The sequence below is a fragment of the Odontomachus brunneus genome, unplaced genomic scaffold, assembly GCF_010583005.1.
Source record: "Odontomachus brunneus isolate Ranch 3 - 2012 unplaced genomic scaffold, Obru_v1 Obru_scaffold_132, whole genome shotgun sequence".
Classification (NCBI taxonomy): domain Eukaryota; kingdom Metazoa; phylum Arthropoda; class Insecta; order Hymenoptera; family Formicidae; genus Odontomachus; species Odontomachus brunneus.
The window spans coordinates 788,253-806,649 of NW_022639582.1; the positions used below are offsets into that span (position 1 = coordinate 788,253).

The 18,397-nt window shown below is 45.6% G+C and overlaps 1 protein-coding gene across 4 annotated transcripts in view; it reads left to right on the top strand.

Annotated features, from left to right (window-relative positions):
• The window catches only part of LOC116850048 (plexin-A4), a 300,999-nt gene that overhangs the window by 72,992 nt on the left and 209,610 nt on the right, over window positions 1-18,397 (top strand). For all 4 annotated transcript variants that reach the window (XM_032827842.1, XM_032827843.1, XM_032827844.1 and 1 more), the window contains one exon: window positions 16,050-17,444. In XM_032827842.1, the coding sequence (XP_032683733.1) occupies window positions 16,188-17,444 (1,257 nt within the window). In that variant the 5' untranslated portion in view covers window positions 16,050-16,187. The remainder of the gene's footprint in view (window positions 1-16,049; window positions 17,445-18,397) is intronic.

Consider the following 18,397-nt stretch of genomic DNA (forward strand, 5'->3'; position numbering starts at 1 on the left):
TCTCTCTCTCTCTCTCTCTCTCTCTCTCTCTCTCTCTCTCTCTCTCTCTCTCTCTTCTTCTTTCCACCTACTCGCGTCTTCCGCGTCTATATACGCGCGCGTAACGCTTTTCTAGATAAATCCTTCAATTACGGCCCGGCGGCAAGTCGGTAAATGTGGCCGTGGCGCGCAGCCTTCAGAAACTTCGTTTCGCCGTCTCGGGGACGGCGGCTTTAAGTGATTTATAATCAAAACTGAATTAGAGGCGGGTTGGAAAAGCCTTAAGTTGCCCCGCAAGCTCGGGGCGAGGCCCGAGCTTTATGCGACAGGCTCCGCCAGGTGATTTAAAAGTCGTCTAAAGTATATTAAACGCTGGATTCTCGCAAAAGCGCGCTCACGGTGTTTGCGGCATCGACTTCTCCCCCTATACACCCCTTCCCTTCTCGCATTTGCGTGATTATGTTTAATATAAACTGTCCCCGACAGCTCTCCCGACACTAAGCTCTGTCATAGATCCACCGATTAATCTCAACGAAGACACGACACTCACAGTTTCCGAATTATGTAATTAGATAGGTAATTAAGGTCTGTCGCGCGCGTGCGTTAACAGAGCTTCTGAATTGCAATTTAGTAATGAAGCGTTGCATTGTTTGTCGAGGTTTGAACAAATGTTTCTGCTTTGACGAATTTTTAATTCGAAATTTGATTATACGGCAATTTAACGTTGAATCTTAACTGCGACGAATTGCACTGCACGCAATGTCCCTCGCAAAAAAATCCACTTAAAATTCCCGATAGAGTGGAGTCATCCGCCTTCGGAGCGCTTTGTGTAAGCCGTAACAAGAATTTATGACGAGTCTCGTGAGCACGGCAAAAACGCGGTGTCGATTTCTTCGCGTCGTTATAATTGTGTGACGGAAGTCGCGCGATAATCGCGATTAGCGGGGTGATTAATCGTCGGAGTCGGCGCAGTAACGAGGTGATTTCCACGCTAAAAATTCGTCCCCTGCAGATTGCGATCGAATCGTTTCGATGCACGGAGCAACATGCGGCTATTACGCTTACTCTATATCGACGCGATCGATGACTCGCGGACAACGAGTATCACTGTATCGCGACTCGCTCGTAACTCTCCGCTTCGTTATTTTCTCCCGGGCAGGAGGAGGAAGCGATGCCGAGACCACTTAACGAGAATAAATTAATGACGGGCATGAAAAAAATTATTCACCTCCATCGACTTTTACGGGAGGCTTTTATTGGCCGAGGTTTACCGCGTTCACCTAACAACAATATAGACGTAATGCAATCTTACGAGAGTGAGAGAAAGTCCTCAGCGTATTACGTTTGCGTTACCGTCAGACGTGCGCGAGAAACGCGTGTGAGATGTGGGAACTCGTTATTAGATTTGAACATTGCTTTGAAAAGAAAGAGAAAGAGAGAGAGGGGGGGAAGGGGGAAGGGAGAGATTTTGCAATTAATACAGGGAAGAAGAGCGTGATTTATCGCAGCGGCGCGTTCCGACGATGTCTGAAAGCAATTTACACGGGAGAATAGAGGAGATACGGGCGGCAAACTCTTTCCGACGAGGCGTCGAGGAGAACAGCAGGGATGATTTGTCGCTTTAGCGTCGCGCCCGGTGACACACGCCGCTGTTTCGTTTCGCGATGGGAAAACGTCGTACGGATTCTCGCAGCGAAACGGAAAGTCGTAGTCGTCGTCATCTTCGTTGCCGTCGTCGTCACGACCTACGTCGACGTGACAGGTGTGTCTGATAGCGATATCTCGACGCGCCGTATGATGTAATACAGAGTGTCCCGCGACTTTACGTCATAATCTTGACATCTGATTTCCGGCGTGATCCCGACTCGAGAATGTCACATCTATATGTACGTGCATTCCCGTCTGAATAATTACGCGAATCCTCGCGGATACTCAATCCTTCCTCCGCCCTTCTCCTTTTAACGCACCGCCGCGTCTGATTGTAGAAACTCTAACATTGTCTCGCGCGAATATGAATAGAGCGCTCCGCGCGATAAATTATTTCGATTTCCTGTTCTACTTTGTGCGAATATCTGCGTCTGCGTAACGTTTGCTGCTCGCGACCATCGACCTCTTCCCCTCCTGGATCCGAAGCCCCTAGATATTACCGCACGATGTCGAGGAAGAGTTTGTATAATGGAGAAATTTCGCGTCGGTTTCGTCGAACCCTTCCCTCTTGACACGAACTCGCAAATGTGTGTGCGTGTGGTCGCGCTCGCGCATCTCGCCGCATCATTTCGGCTATGCCGATTCATCACTTTCTGACGCATCGCGAGCGTCTGCTGCTGTAGTCCGTGACGGACGCGGACAATGTCCCTCCGTTCCCTTTCGATCCGTTATCAGGCGCATCGTACGACGCGGTAATGAATGACTGCTCGATATGTCAGCGTCGCTGCGGATCGCGCTGATAAATTAGAGGAATATAATTGATAAACGTGAATATACACGGCGTGAGTAGGGAAGAAAGTGCAGAAAACGAAGGAACAGAGAAGCGCGAGGGGGGACGGTGGAATAGAAAATAACTGACAACGAAAAAAGAAACTCGCGCGATACATATGTTAACGATTACGACGTTGGAAGGGGAGAAAACCGCGGAGCAAGAACAACTTGGAGGTTATTCGCGATGAATCACTTTTTGTTGGCGAAATCGCTCCAATTCGACGAGTTTTTAAGGACCTAAGCGATCCGACGTATCGCGTGGTAACGTAATACCTCGAAGTGCTTAAAAAAGAGATACAATCAGCGTTGGCAATCATTCCATTTGATACGCGGGGCTGATATCATAGTGCCTATATCGCTTTATCAGACTGGTTTCGTTGACGAAAAGAGTCACTCGCACGGACGTGAGTTCCGACAATCGTTGACTCATTTACCCTGACGTCATAATCTCACGGTTCGCATAGCTATTACCTTCAATTGCTTGTTTCAGTGCTCGCTTCAATGTCAATTTGTCGCGAGAGGCCGGGGAACGTAATAAAACACGTTGGAAGTTTCTCGAAACTCGAAACACGTCAAGCCCGAGCTTCTTACCTCATCCATCAGAACCGCCGATTTTCGTGAACGGTAATGCGCGATTCCATTGACTTTTCGTACCGTCTAACGCAATGTCTCCGCGCACAAGTATCGATCCTTCTAATCTGGTAGCGATATAGTTAGACTGGCTGACGTATACCATTTATAACATATCGTTCGTCTCTATAGCGCTTTGTTAATATATGAGGAGCATATGTCTCCAATATGTTCACTTTTAAGAACCATCATACCGAAGTAACTGAATATGATCATCGTCGGTCTATATTCCTCTTCCTAAAATATTGCAATATTGAAATATGCAATATTGCAAATTTAACTTGCATCATTTTTCCTGGAACGTTCTTCTTTTCTGATATCAGAACCGATGTTTTTTCCAAATGATTTTTAGAAAACAAGAAGAATCTATTCATTATTTAACTTGAAAGTGATGGAGAAAGTAGAGCTCAGAATTTTTCTTAAAAAATATATTTCTATTTTGTGTATAAAAATATATTTTCCATTATGTTGGCTCTCCAAGATGTGCTTTTGTGGTTCGCGCATTTTTGGTGATCCGCCGGGTTTTGCTGGGCGATGCAACAAAACAACAAGGTGAGGTCCCTTTTTATTCTCTTCGCCCTTCTCTATCCACTTTCTAGGCCGGTTTAGTCCAGGACGACGATGAGTACACCCCTGGGTCGATCCTCCCCGACAACCCCTCAGTATCCCTCGGGGGGCTTCGGCGCACGCTATAATACTCGGGAAACTTAACAGGCATCCAGCTTACCGGCAACCCTCTACAAGCACAACGTCTCTCTTTCCTTTCACCCCTCCTTTCCCAGCAACTGCCGACATCCCCTCCGATAGCCGCCGCTGCCACAGACACATATTCTCGCGGGCGTCCCCTGCCGACATGCACATCTATGAGTCTTTCCCTTCTCCCTTCCGCGAGTTCTATAAGTCTCTCCGTTGTAACCCCTGAGAAGTCCGGTCGCCGCGCTCCCGTTTTCGAATTTCCGAGTGAAAATCTTCGTCCCGTTTTCGTGACGGAAACAGCTGGCCGCGGTTTTGTTGAAAGGCGGCCACTGTGCCGGGTGATGCGCCAAGACACGGTGAGTGAACTCGAGAACTGAATTTCCAGAGAGCATCGTAAACAAAAGTTCTGCAGGAAACAGAACAAGTAAAGATTATTTGAACGTTATTATTTCTTTCCCGAACAGACATATCTATGTAATTGGACACACTAGGGAGAATTATAATTTGATAAAATAATATCAAGACCAGTAGCGATATTTTTAATATTTTTTCGCCGAAAACAAAAAAAATATTTCGCGCGTGTAATTGCAAAAATAAGTTCTGTGCCAGTAATTTTATTAAAATTTCGGTAAATACACAAAGTGACATTTGAAAATTTAACTGTTAAAAATTTTGCGAGTCACCCTTATCCTCGTGCAAAATGCCCCTTTCTCCGGAGAGAACTGCAGGAGCCCTTTTCCCCGTTTCTTTCGCGCGAAAGCCGCAAACATATCGAACGGTGGAGAGAACGTCGACATTTACGTCTCATGAGATGTCGTGCCGTTCGAGCTCGAAAAGCAAACTTTGTCCCTTTTGCCCCGTGCTGGCGCATCTCGGCTAATGCAGTTTCCAACGGGACTACAAATTCCGCAATTTGGCACCCATTCGTTCACAACGGCGGATCGTTATTGCTGACGCGCGGCTGTAAATAACGTTTTGATGTCGGAACCGAATATTAATATTACGCCCGCCTCGGAACTGCGCTCGTTAGCCCTACGGATTATGAACTGCAATTACGTGGGGGCGTGCAAGGTGGTCCCCAAATTCGCTGGGGACACACACACCGTACAGGGCGTTTCCACTGGCGACCGAACGGCTTCGGCCGTTAATACATTTAGGGCTCGAAACGCACAAACGCTTTCCACGAGACCTTATGGCTTTTCGTGCATCAGAGGGTGGAACAAAGCCATTTCCCTGCTAATCAATTTTTTGACGTGCCTCGGAATACGGCGGTCTCTCAACGAAGATCAATGGCAACTTTAATTTCAGCAGTCACTCGACGTTGCGACGGTCCGAGCGATTTGTAAAGGAGAAATTAAACGACAGTCTCGTGTCCTCTCATAAATCCCGCACTGATTTTATCACGACGAATATTTAACAAGAAGTTTCTTTGCTGATGCACGTGAAAATTGAAAATGTTTGCAATATACGGCGACCCACCGCGTTACATGTTTATTAACAAACAAGTTTAGATTAGAAATTTAATTTAGAAAAACATTTATTTGTTTATTAAATAAATAAACTTTAAGTTTACTTATAATCAAGTTAAACTTAACTTAAAGTTTACTTGTATAAATAACTAAGTGTAGTAAACTATATAAGAAAAGTTTACTAGATACATTTATTTATTTATTAAGTTAAACGGGGAGACATCTTTTTGGTACATCTCATATACGATATCTCGTACACATACATTTATAGGAAACTCTGACGTCAACATTGAGCTATTAATATTGAGAAGATTGAAAGAACCTATAATTCCCGTTCGACTCCTTTGTCGTCTCGTACAAATAGAAAAAAATATCAGAGCATCTCGCGCGCGCCACTGGTATATTTCTTCTATCAGTATTAGCGCTGACTTAAAATCCAGTGTGTATAATCGCAGTAGCGCGATTCATATTTTGAATCGCTCAGTATCATTCCGGACGTGTCGTTTCGGTTAACGATCGGACGCGACTTTCGACAGTAAGCGAGCGTCGTTATCCACTTTGACCCGCGATAGGTGGTTTACATGTGCGATCGTATAATATGCAACGAGTGCGCTTGCACGCGTGCGGTCGTAATCGAAGTTTATAAACCCACCCCGTTATTAATCGCGCCCGATATTAATCCGCGCATATTCCCTCGTACGTGCGCGTATACACGCGTATGTGTGTGTGTCTGCATAGTCGCATACGCACAGTGCGTTATTCCTGTCGCGAATCGCCGATTTGCCTCCTCCACCCTCGCGACGTCGGAACCGAGCGCAGCGACTCGTCGTCGGCTTTCGTTTCGCTTCTGTCTGTTATTTCATCGCTTATCTAATCGGTTTTCGCGACGTACATGTTGATATTTTAGGTTATCAAGAAACTTGCTCAAATGACATCAGATATTGACCTCGATCTGTGAGCGCTAAAATTATTTCTCTTACGATGCAATTCGACTATCATGATTCAAAACATTACGTATTATACATATATATTGTGCGACGTTACTAGATATTATCTAGTTTGATTAAACAAATAATATTTTATATAACAGCGAGTTGCACACAGATAACACGCAATTTCCACATGATTAAATACTAGGTTATTTTAGTTTAACGAGCAAGATATGGCTGCGTGTTGACGAGAAATTAATATTGCGACGATCTTGCGAGTTTTTGAGGCGCAATTACCATGCCTAAACGCATCTTCACGAGAGATATCTCTTCGCTTTTCCGTGTCCTCTCTTTTTCTCTATCTCTTCTTGTTCGCCACTCCTGGCTCGATGCCGGAGGCGCAACATGGTTCAGCCGTTCGTTAATTGTCACGAAATTATTAAGGGCGGGCACCCACCGAGCGAGTCACGGCACTGCCGTGAGGGGACACGTCGTGACGGAATTCATTCTCGTGCATCCTCGCGCGCGAGTTCCTCGTCGCGTCCTTCCCTTCCTTCTACTCCGTCTAGTTAGACGACACACACACGGGGTTTCCCTCCTTGGTGGACCCTCCTCCTAGAGCGTACCCGGTTCTATTTGTCTCTGTCACCAGTAAATGGCCTTTGCCGGGCACCACGAGTCTTCAAGGTATCTCTTCCCCTTTCTCTCTCTTTCTCTCGCTGCGTCTCTCTTCCGGTCTCTCTGACTCCGCAGTTTCTCAGAGTCTTCTCTCTCTGTCTGTCTCTGTCTCTCTCTTTCTCCCCCCTCTCTCTCCGGATCTATTGCGGCTCTTCCTTTCTCTGCGGCTTAGGGACCGACAAAAATCGGCAACATCGGCCCGGATGACGTCATCGGGACGACTCCTGCTTCCATTTCTCATCTGTTATACGATACATCTTCGTTTACTCGTGTCTTTTCCTCTCCGTACGCTTACTCGATTTTTATTATCGATAAACCGCGATCGAGCCTTATATCGTCAACTTCTGAGTGTACTGCAATTTTTAAGCTACCTGAATAAGATGATAACGCGATTAAAACGCAATAGAATAAGGATGCACTGAGAGAAAAAATATTCATTCGGTGAATATTAATGACATATTTACTTAAATCTCAATTCTTTCGTTTAAATTGAATAAACGATTGCTTTCATAAAAAACTAAGGTTTTAAGTAGACGTGTATATTTTCTTACTAGAAAAATATTGTGTTAGTACAAGCAAACTTGTCATTGGTACTCACCGAATAAATACTTTTTATTCCTTAGATTTTTTTCTCAGTGTGTTAGAGCGTGTCTCACAGCGTGTCAGTTTTACGGATACACGATGGAGAGAGTTACGAAGTATTGTTTCTTAAGCGACGAAAGCGGGTACGAGATATACTACGCGCTTAAGGCTTAAGCAGCTGATACTGGCGGTTTGCCAACTAGCGTGAATGTCACGTGCCTGCTATTTGCCAGACATTGCCCCATTCAACGCCGGGCGGCAGATATCAGCAGAAAAATCCGTCCGACTGGCCTGATATCTCATCGGATATCATTGTGAACTTTAACCCTCAGCGCAAGAAACATCCGCGAACAATGGATCGGCAACTGAGCGATATTTTTATGCAACGCTTATCCTTCTGGTCTATTATTTGCTATACGCTTCCGCGAGCATGCTCGATCGAGCAGAAGTTGTCTCTCGCAGCCTCAACCGGACTTTCTACGCTGCTTTATTGTACTAGTCGCCGTTGTGCGCGTGTAAGATGCATGTCAATCATCAAATAATATACCTACCGATATTTTATTTCCCCCTGAGAGAGATCGCTGGGAACGAATCGCTTCCTGCCGGGTGTCGCTCGCGGCTAATCACTCACGCGCGGTTGAGAGTTCAATTTTCCGGCAGTTGAAATTCTCGTCTCGCGTCTCATGAGTAACTGCGTCTGTTTTTGTTTTCCGAGGGACACGCGACCGGGAGCAAACCCGTTCGAGGAGATCGATGACTGCCGCGACTAAATAAAGGACAAATTCAGAGAGCGCCTCGTGCGAACGCGCGTGCCCCTTCTTGTTCCTCCACGTCCCCCTCAACGGCCGCGCCGCGCAACAGAAGTCATTAGGCGCGAGTAATAAAAATCAGGGACGGTGTTGATGCGCGCCACCGGGTGGACTCTTGCTTCTCATTAGCTCGCGTGGTACCTTACCCACGCATTCCGCTGCGTTTTTCCCGTCCGACCTGATTTTCCCTGTAAGCGATCATCCGATACGCGATCGTTTCCACGAGCGCCCGGCGATATATCACCTCGTTACTTTATGGATCGTACCTCGTTAACTGACGGAACGAATGATCTTGCGTTTGCTACGCATGTCCGTGCAAATAACCGCGCGCGGAATTTATGCTCGTGCGGTATTCATAATAGCTCCTGCTCGGGCAATGTCTCGGAGTCGTCGTCGTCGTCGTCGCGCGTTTCGCTCACTGCGTACGTTTGTCTGTTCTGTTATTTATTTAATTTCTCACTTGTTTAACGGTAGTGGTGCTTCTCAAGCTCGCAGATATCGTGGCGCATTGTAATAGCAAGACAAAGATCGTTAAGATCGCGTTGTCTTACAGTATTTCTATCTGTGCAGTTTTCTTAAACGAAATGATGTGCCATGTCGAACTCCACGTTCGGCACACTCATCGCATACCGCCGCTCTTCTCTCTCTTTCATCCTTCGGCGAATTGTTGATAATGCGAAGTAACAACTAGCAGATAACGGGAACTCAGTAAGCAGCCGTCGGCGCGTACTGTACCCTGATATATGCCGATAAGTATCTGGCTTATAACGCACGTGTAATAAAAAGACGATAAAAAATATTCTACACCGTTATCGCGCCCACTAAATATATATTAGCTAATATATAAACGGAAATATAATAGAGACATTTTGTGTCGCGCACATTTGATGAAGTAATGGGAAAATTTTGACTGCCCCCATTAGATACTTGGAGTATTTTTTTTCGACTTCTTTTTTTCTTGCAAGAGCCGCAGCTTTTCTCTTCCGCGATGCACGCGCTCTGGGAAATCGGCCGAGATATTAGCGAGTTCGTAAATCCTCCGGGACTGAGGCGGAGATAACGAGCCAGGATGTTTTCGCAGGATACGCTTCTTCACGGACGATATGTACTTCGTGGACATTTAGTTTCGGTTTAAGTTTGCCAGGGAAAGTAAGAGAGAGAGAGAAAAGTTCGCCTCCTGTCGCCAGCGGCGACTACGATTCGCTAGATTCGCGTGGGGATTGTCGGGGGAATCGGCCGCTTTTAAAAAGTCAACGACCAGCCGGGCGATTGTTTAAACCCTCTAACGATTGTTCAACTCGTTAAGGATCCATTAGGGGCTTCGGACTCGGTAGACCGCGCAAATTTTCCGCCGCCCCGGGTTCCGGTCTCCCTCGTCCTTGCTTCCTGCGTTTTAGCGGTGGCAAATTAATTCAAGTTTTCCCATCCCGTTGGTTATAGCAAGTTTTTGCTAACGGCCGTTCGTTCGCCCCGGAAAATTTCCCCGTAGACCGTAATACCTATGCCGCTACCACGTTTAAGAGCTTTTAGTTAGTTACCTTGGTGAACGGTAAATCGACGTTATTATCGAAGATAGCGTTTCCTCGTCGGATTAGAATGTAGATTAATTAACGATTTCAGGGAGCTACTAATGGATCGGTAAATAGATGGGAGATTTATCCAGATTCCGGGAAAGAGAAAAAGCAGATATCAGCGGGGAATTAGAGAAATGTATCAGAGTGAGAAAGACTACCCCTCCCGAGTGTAAAAGTCACACACGGAAAGTGTGTGTAACAGCAATTAATCCAACAATAATATTAATATAATAAACTAAAGTAAAAGTAATAGCTCGATACTAATAACACTGAATCTCTAACTCTGGACATTTTTATAGTTTTGGTCTTTAAACACGAATATTAAGGCTCCTGGGAAGTCGCATCATCCATCTCTTTTTAATGACGTTAGAAGCGAGAAAACGCAAGCTAAAAATTTCTGCAAAGTACGTCGAGATAAACAGATATATCCACAAAACGACATTTGCGATCGATTAAATACACCTCTAAAATACTTCGTACACTTTCCTTTTGTTCTAACAATCAACAGATAATTATAAAATAAATGTGACGTGCAATCGTCATTTCCTCATTATCTTGTCATTAATTTTCCAATTATCTATTGATTTTTAGAATAAAAGAAAAGTATATTAGAGGAGTATTTTAGAGGTGTATTTAATCGATCGCAAATGTCGTTTTGTGAATATATCTGTTTATCTCGACGTATTTTGCAAGAATTTTTAGCATGTGTTTTCTCGCTTCTGACGTCATTAAAAAGAGATGGATGATGCGACTCCCCAGGAGTCTTAAAATTTTCACTATAGAATATATATAGATATATTATACACAAAATATATGTATGTTTAATGTACATTAAAATTAAAAATTTAAGTATTCGTATTTAAAAACCAAAATAATAAGGATGTTCAATGTTGTTAGTGCCCGCGCGGGCATTGATACCTTTACCTTCAATACTTCTCAATAAGATTTGATATTGATAAAAAAGGAAGGAGCGTTGATCGCGAAGCTTGCTCGTAAGAGATAACTCATAGCAAGTGACTTAAGTCGATTGAACTCAAAATAGTCTGTCGTTGCGCAATTGTTTAAATCCACGAGCATCCTTATCTCGCGCTGCCTCTTTCGGCGTCTCTCCCAGAAATTACGCAGTTAAACATCGTAAACGGCTAAGTTCGTTTTTACGCCCTGTATCTCTTTGAATTACGTCGGAAGTTTCCGCGGCACGTTTCCCGCGTCGACCATTTACTTAACGAGGAATCAGAAGAACCTACAACTATGGGGGGAGGATTGGGAGGTGAGCAAAGGGGCGGAAGGTTTAAAGGATCGCCGGGCGATGCACCGTTCTCGCATTTCGATCTTCCACCACGGCACATCATACCCCTTCCCCCCCTCTCCGATCCCCTCTCCCAACGTTCATGCCCGTTCATCGACCATCCCCTTCTTCCGCGCCTGCTGCACTATATTTTTTTTCCGAGGCAAGTTTGTCGAGCGATCGCATTCGTTACGCGGCGGCCGCCGCCGCTTCTTGAAAAGGCAGTTTGTCTCTTGAGCTGCGCTTCTCACACTGTAGACGACCTCGCCTTCGACTCGCGCTTTTTTTTTCTTCTCTTTCTCCTTTTTAGAGTGCAGAACGGCCACGTGCAAGAACACGTTTGCATTAAGGTCGAGCGCGCTGGCGATTCGCGATGTGCACGCGTACGACGAGTCTCGCTCGCTTTGTGTCGTCATTTATCTCGGCGAGTATAAATCTGTCTGTGCGGATAACCGCAATTAAGAATCTGCAAAAAGTCGGCGATTTTTCGTGGTTTATTTTTCAGTTTTGTATTGAGTGTGCTTCGAAATTGCCGGACGCCTTCTTCATTGGAGAAAAAAGCAAAAATGTCAAATACTCACTAAACACTGTTTGATCCGCGAGATTCATTTTCAAGGTTCATATATTTTATCAAAATTTTTTGAATCATCGCTGTATGATTCATTTGCTTGACTGCGTCAGCTTCAAATGCTGTGTCGACATTCTTGGTTGCCTCCGTTATGTCCAAGTTCAAACTTCAAAAGAAAAATTTTTATTCTAAAAATAGCAGTCAACTACATTCCGAAAAATTCGCTATATGTATTTCATCCGCAACAATCTAATATAATAATACATTTTCCTTTCGGTTGCCGCGACTCTCTTCTTTGACACACCCGATACACTTGATGCTCTTCGATGTCACATGATGCAAGTGTCCGTATCTCGGTGAATTTAGGCAGCCCCTCCTCTCTTTAACCTTGAGTACCGCATCGCCTAGAGCCTGCACGCTAATTAGCCTAGTAGTTTCACGCGTGTTTGACTTTCTCGAATAGCGCGGCTCGTCGGAAACGAGAGGTGTCTCCGTCGCGTATCGCCTCGGCGAGATCGCGGTGTAAACTGCCGGGAGCAATTAAGACACTCGTTAATTACCGTTTTAACCTGCATCAAGGTGCGTGTCGCCGCTTCTCAACACAATGGGAATTCACGAAGAAAGGCACGCGTACTGTTCATCAGATATCCGGTTAGCTACCGGAGAGCTCGCACCTCTCGTATCGTGTGTGCGATAGCGGCATGCGTGTTTGCGTATTCCAAGTCGGAGTGGCGACGTCACATCGATAGATCCGACGGCTTGTTATTTTAAAATGTTGAACAGCTAAACGTTTAGTCGAAGAGCCAATTACGTGACATTCCTTTTCGCTGACTTTGGCACAGCGGCACGTTTTACGCGTTACACTGGGACCGACGTGTATTTTTGAATGTCGAATGAATTGAAATGTACACCAAGCTTCATAAACACAGTCTCGTTCTCTAGCATAGTGACATTTGAAAGAGTGAGAGATACATTATGTATAAAATGTTTATGCATTATAGCTGATTATTTCAGGAATTGCCGATTTTTCAAGTAATCAACAGTCACGATGTACGAATATTTTACATTATGCGCTCTTTCCCCTCGATCAAAAATGTTAAATCTGCTACTGTGTTAGGAAATAGGATTGTATTTATGAAGTTTGGTGTGCCAGACATGCACAGAGCGTTTCTTCTCATATGTTATTCTCATGACGGAAAACTTTGTCAAACCATACTTTTGTAATATACAAATAAATTTCGTCGCGGAATACCAGGGAATTTATATCGTATAAGTGCAACGGTACTCAGCGGATCAAAGCCGTTCGTCTGCCTTACTAAATTATTTTCACCGAATTAAGCGGTTTTGTTCTTAACACACCTTTGCGCTGTGGATTTTCCGCTGCGCGGAATCGCATGCTCGCGCGTTACCGCGAAGTTTATCGTGCTCGATTCGATACTTATCGGAGTACGTGCCACCTGCACTACTTTCTTTGTGTCGTGCGATCACTGGTTCGACCGCTTACTCACCGTGAATGCTTCATACAAGAGAGATCGCGTGAATTTACCTTATTCTTTCCTTTCCACGGAACAAGTATTTTTACGCGATACTGGCCTGCCCGATTCGTCATTCGATAAATGACGCGCATTGTTGAATCGCGGTTGCTATAGTCCACGTACATAGGAGACAGCGTGAAACTACGGTCGCGGTTAATAAACAGATCGATAACATCGATCGCTCTTAGGAGACCTTTCCGAGGCAAACGCGCGAAGCGTAACGTAGTAACTATTACGTTCTCTCGATGGTCGAACTGTTAATACCGACGGGAGAATCGAGTTTCATATTTTTCGTACATAATATCGAGTTTCTTTCAAGAGAAAATTAATCGTACGTACACAGAAAAATGTATACTGCATTCGAATAAATGTTACTTGTTTCGAGTATTTCGTTATTTTAAAAGTTTACATATATCCGTAAATCTGTCACGAATTCATCATGAGCATCAAATTTATACAAGATATATCTTAAGTCCTAGTAAGTTTTAGCATTTTAGTCAAGAATATTTAATTAAAACAAATATTCGGTTCGCTTACTGCGTAAAGTGGAATCAACTTTTTCTTGAGTAAAGAAATTCGTGATATTTTCGTGAAGAGAATAAATTTTTCTTTTGAATACATGATAATAAGCTTTTCTAAAAATCGTGAAGAGTATATTTGAAGACTATTATTAGGGACATATTGCAAAGATAATCTTTACGTCAAAAATGGAAAATAAATAAATCGCTTTTCTTAAATATGGAATGATATTTTTCTATTTTTGTATACACACACACACACAGCAACTTTCCACAGGATATTTTGGACGTACATGATAGTATATTTCAAGTTTCTCTATTAGATAAATATAGAGAAATTGAATAAATTTCCCTTACACGGTTTAAAAATGTTTGTTCTACGAAAACGAATGTTTCAACGTTAATTTAATAGCCCAGTCGGCAAACAGTGAATATCATATGCTAAACTTGCTCGCGCGAAATTTAATTTTCTTACGTTATTTTAGGTAAAAGATCAATTTTAATCTTTCATGATGTTAATGTAGTTAATGGTGAAAATTTATTACATTGACCTAAATTCTTTTATACTATTAATGTTAATTAAATTTCATTTGAAAATTTAGTCAGTTCCAAAAATTCTCAATATTTTGTCAATGTATAATCGCCACGTGACAAGTTGTATTTTAAAAAACGACATCTCGACATAATGACGTTGGTTATTTAATTGAAGTAATTTAATTGAAGTTAAAGTCTATTTGAGTATACTGAAGTATTTTCTATTTGAGTCTATTTGAGTTTACTGGAGTTCGATAGTTCATATCGAGAGAAACAGGTAGAAATATCCGTCGACTGCTCAACCGAATTATCGTTAAAGATCGCACGAGAATACGCGAGATTTTCGCACGCAGATGTTTCTAATCTTCCTCGTGAAGGGAGCGGAGGGAGGGGCAGGGGGAGGGAGAGCGGGTAGCGTTATGAACCGAGATTGACATCGGATAAAATCGACGGCGGTGCAGTGGCGGGGGTAATCCCCCCGCTCGGGAGGAGGAAATGGGTCTTTGGGAAATAAGAAAACTTTTGTTCCCGATCGGCAGTTACCATCGGCGTCGCGATAAGAGACGCGAGAGCGAAAGAGAGACGATCGCCCCGTTTTTTTCCCTTCGCCACCCTTCGCTTTTCCCAACGCGCGCGGTCTCTCTTGCCGGCTGCACGAGGTCGGCCGTTTCATTTTCTTAAGAGGGGGAGGGAGTCGCGTCGGGGGCCACGTTTCAAAGGCACCCGGTTTTCTCCCCGCTCGATAAATCGTACATTCCCTCCTCTCGCCGCCGCCGTTGCCGCCGCCATCGTCGTTGCTGCTGCTACCGCCGCGATCTCGTTACTTTCGTGCTGCTACGCGTTCGTCGGATTCTACGCAAGTACTACGTGAACTTTTGCGAGCGATCGGCAAGAAGCATCGATCGCACTCAAGTACTTACATTCCATTAAAGAGAGAGACGTCATTTGGAGGCCTTTGCCTTTGACATTACGGCGATGCGCTTTCGTTCGTTCGAGACAAGAAGCTTAATTATCAATACTCTCCCTCTCTTGTGTCGTATTATTTGTCTCTTTCATGCTTTACGTAAGCGCCTGGTTACTTTCAGCGAAATTCCCAGAAGCGCGGTTTCCAACGTCACATTATTATCGTTATTTATTATCATGATCATCGTTATTATCGTCATCATTATACTCGATTCTTATATTGCCAGTTGTCGGCGATAATTGTTCTGTGTCGTTGGACTAATTGCACCTTTCCCTTCGATCGAAAGTAGATTACGTCGCATGCAAGAGGTGCTCTCACCTTGAGTCCGAGCAGATAATCGTTACAATTATGCACGGTGAACGCTGTCTCGTGCATGTAATATTGCTCTTCACGTAACGTGTACTACGAATAATGGTTATATTAAGGCGACCGAACGTCTGTTGGACGAGAGAAGCGAGACACAAAAGGATCGGGACGAACGTGGGAGCGGACATAATTTCGTCTATGAAACTGACTAGATGTCGGGGACGTAATAGCACCGCAAATCGCGCAAATCGCGCAGAGTTTGGAGCGATAGATACAAACCGCGAGCGAGCAAATGAATTCGCAAACAACAATCCCGAGTCACTCTTTCGTAAACAACGACTTTTTCTTCACATGGCCATTACTCTCTAGCACTAACAAATAAGTTCCCATCCTTATCGTCCCTCCTAGACATCGCGGATGTGAAATAGATCCGAGGTTCACTTTGGGGTGCTTCGGTTGTATTTAGCCACTTTAACTGTCGGAGATGACAATCGCCGGTTGATCTTTTACAGGCCTGGGCGAAACTCGAGGAAGAGGAGACCGCCTCCGCCAGGATCGTCGGGTAGCGCGGAGGAGGAGGGGGAGGAGGAGGTGGTGGTGGTGGAGGAGGAAGGCGCGACGGAGTCCGTAGCGCGGAAGTAGAGTAGGCAATGTCAGTCTTCCCGGCAGCGACGACGGGGACGGCAACAACTACAATAAGAACAGCAGCAGCAGAAACAGCAACAACAAGGACGACGATGAGGACGACGCGGTCGGCGTCTCAGCCGCGCCGACGTAGCTGGTGGTATCGTGCACTGCTACTGTGCCCGAGCCTGACGCTGCTTCTGTTGTCGACACTGCCGTTACCAACAGCGCGCGCCTTGCCGGCCGACATAGTGCAGAAGTTCCACGACTCCGAGGTGGAGCGTATGAATCACCTGGTGGTGGATAAGAACACCGGCCGGGTGTACGTGGGCGCGGTGAATCGACTCTACCAGCTGTCGCCGGACTTACTGTTGGTCGTGAAGGAGGTGACCGGGCCGAAAGGCGACTCCACAGCGTGCTCGATGCTGGATTGCCCTCGCGAGGCGCAGAAGCGGCCGGTCGACAACGTGAACAAGGCCTTGGTGATCGACTATACCACTACGCGGCTGATATCTTGCGGCAGCCTCTTCCAGGGCATGTGCACGGTGCGTAACCTGCACAACATATCGGATGTCGTGCAGGAAGTAAAGGAGGCGGTCGTGGCGAATAACGCGACCGCATCAACGGTGGCGTTCATTGCGCCCGGTCCACCTAATCCGCCAGTGTCTCAAGTCATGTATGTTGGCGTGACCTTCACCGGCAACTCGCCTTATCGCTCGGAGGTGCCAGCGGTGAGCTCACGCTCTCTCGACAAGGACAAGATGTTGAACATCGCCGAAGCGGCGGTTACTACCGGCACGAGGATGTATGTAAACTCGTTGTCGCGCGAACGCTACCCTATCAATTACATTTACGGCTTCAGCAGCGGCGGCTTCAGTTACTTCCTCACCACGCAGATGAAGAACACAGAGACGCCGATTTACCTGTCGAAGCTGGTGCGCGTGTGCCAAGACGACGAGCATTATTACTCGTACACGGAGATACCAATCAACTGTACCAGCGACGAGAGGATCTACAATCTGGTGCAGGCAGCCTATGTTGGTAAGGCCGGCTCAGTGCTCGCCGGCGACCTCGGAATCACCGCGCAGGACGACGTGCTGTTCGCCGTGTTCGCCGAGAGCGACGGGCCCAACAGCGACGTGCCGCGTCCGCACTCAGCCCTCTGTGTCTACTCCCTCAAGGCGATCCGTCGGAAGTTCATGAGCAACATACAGAAGTGCTTCAGTGGCGAGGGACAACGGGGTCTGGAATTTATCTCGCCGAGTCACAAATGCATATCAACGGTGAGTCGCTTTGAAATGACTTGATATTTGCTCGCTGTAAATTTCTTCCTTGAAATACGCTTGATCCTGGAAGTGCCACTCGCGCTGTTTCGCGCGTGTGTTTGTCGTTGAAAGAATTAAACAGCATTTCGATGCAAAAGACGCGAAATAAATAGTATATCGATCTTACGTTGAGGATATTAAAAATCAACGCGAGAAACACGGTCATCACTAGCGGAAAGAAGGACTTGCTTAGATCTTCGAGACACTCGATCGTGAAAGAATAATTTCGTCTCGGTGGAGAGTACGCGAAGATACGTCTGGCGGAACTTTTCCGCCGTCTTTTGTTAGGTACCGACGGTACAGATTTTAATCCTCACGGCGAATCGCCATTTATCTCGCGGGGCATCTTTAAATAACGTATTACGTCGCGCGGGAGTGACACATCCACTTAACGTGTTATCGAACGGAGAATTGATTTATCTCGTGCGCGGGAGAAGCCGACAGCTATAAGCATCTCGTTACTTGCTACCTCGCTGAAACTTCACGGCACTCGCTTCATTCCCTGCGACCGTGCGATGCAGTGAAAGAGAGAGGGAGAGGGAGCTCGTTTAAACGAATTGATACCTCGGCGCGTGAAGCTTGTTGCCGGGCAACAATAACTCGCGGAAGATACTCGCGCGCGTTCATACGGTACCGCGTGATACTCAGTGTGCGAGGGTATCTCGGGGTGCCATCGCTAGCCGGAATTATTATAACCACACGGCGCGCGCGTACGGTGGTGCTTTCCGTTGTCCAGCGACTGAATGGCCGCCAGGTGGGAAGAGCTTCAGTCGCAAGAAGGACGCTATTCGTCCTGCTCGATTATTACGGTGCGAATCAATCGGCTGCGTCTTGGAGAGCTACGAAGAATGAGAGAGAGAGACAGAGAAAGACAGAGAGAGAGAGAGAGAGAGAGAGAGAGAGAGAGAGAG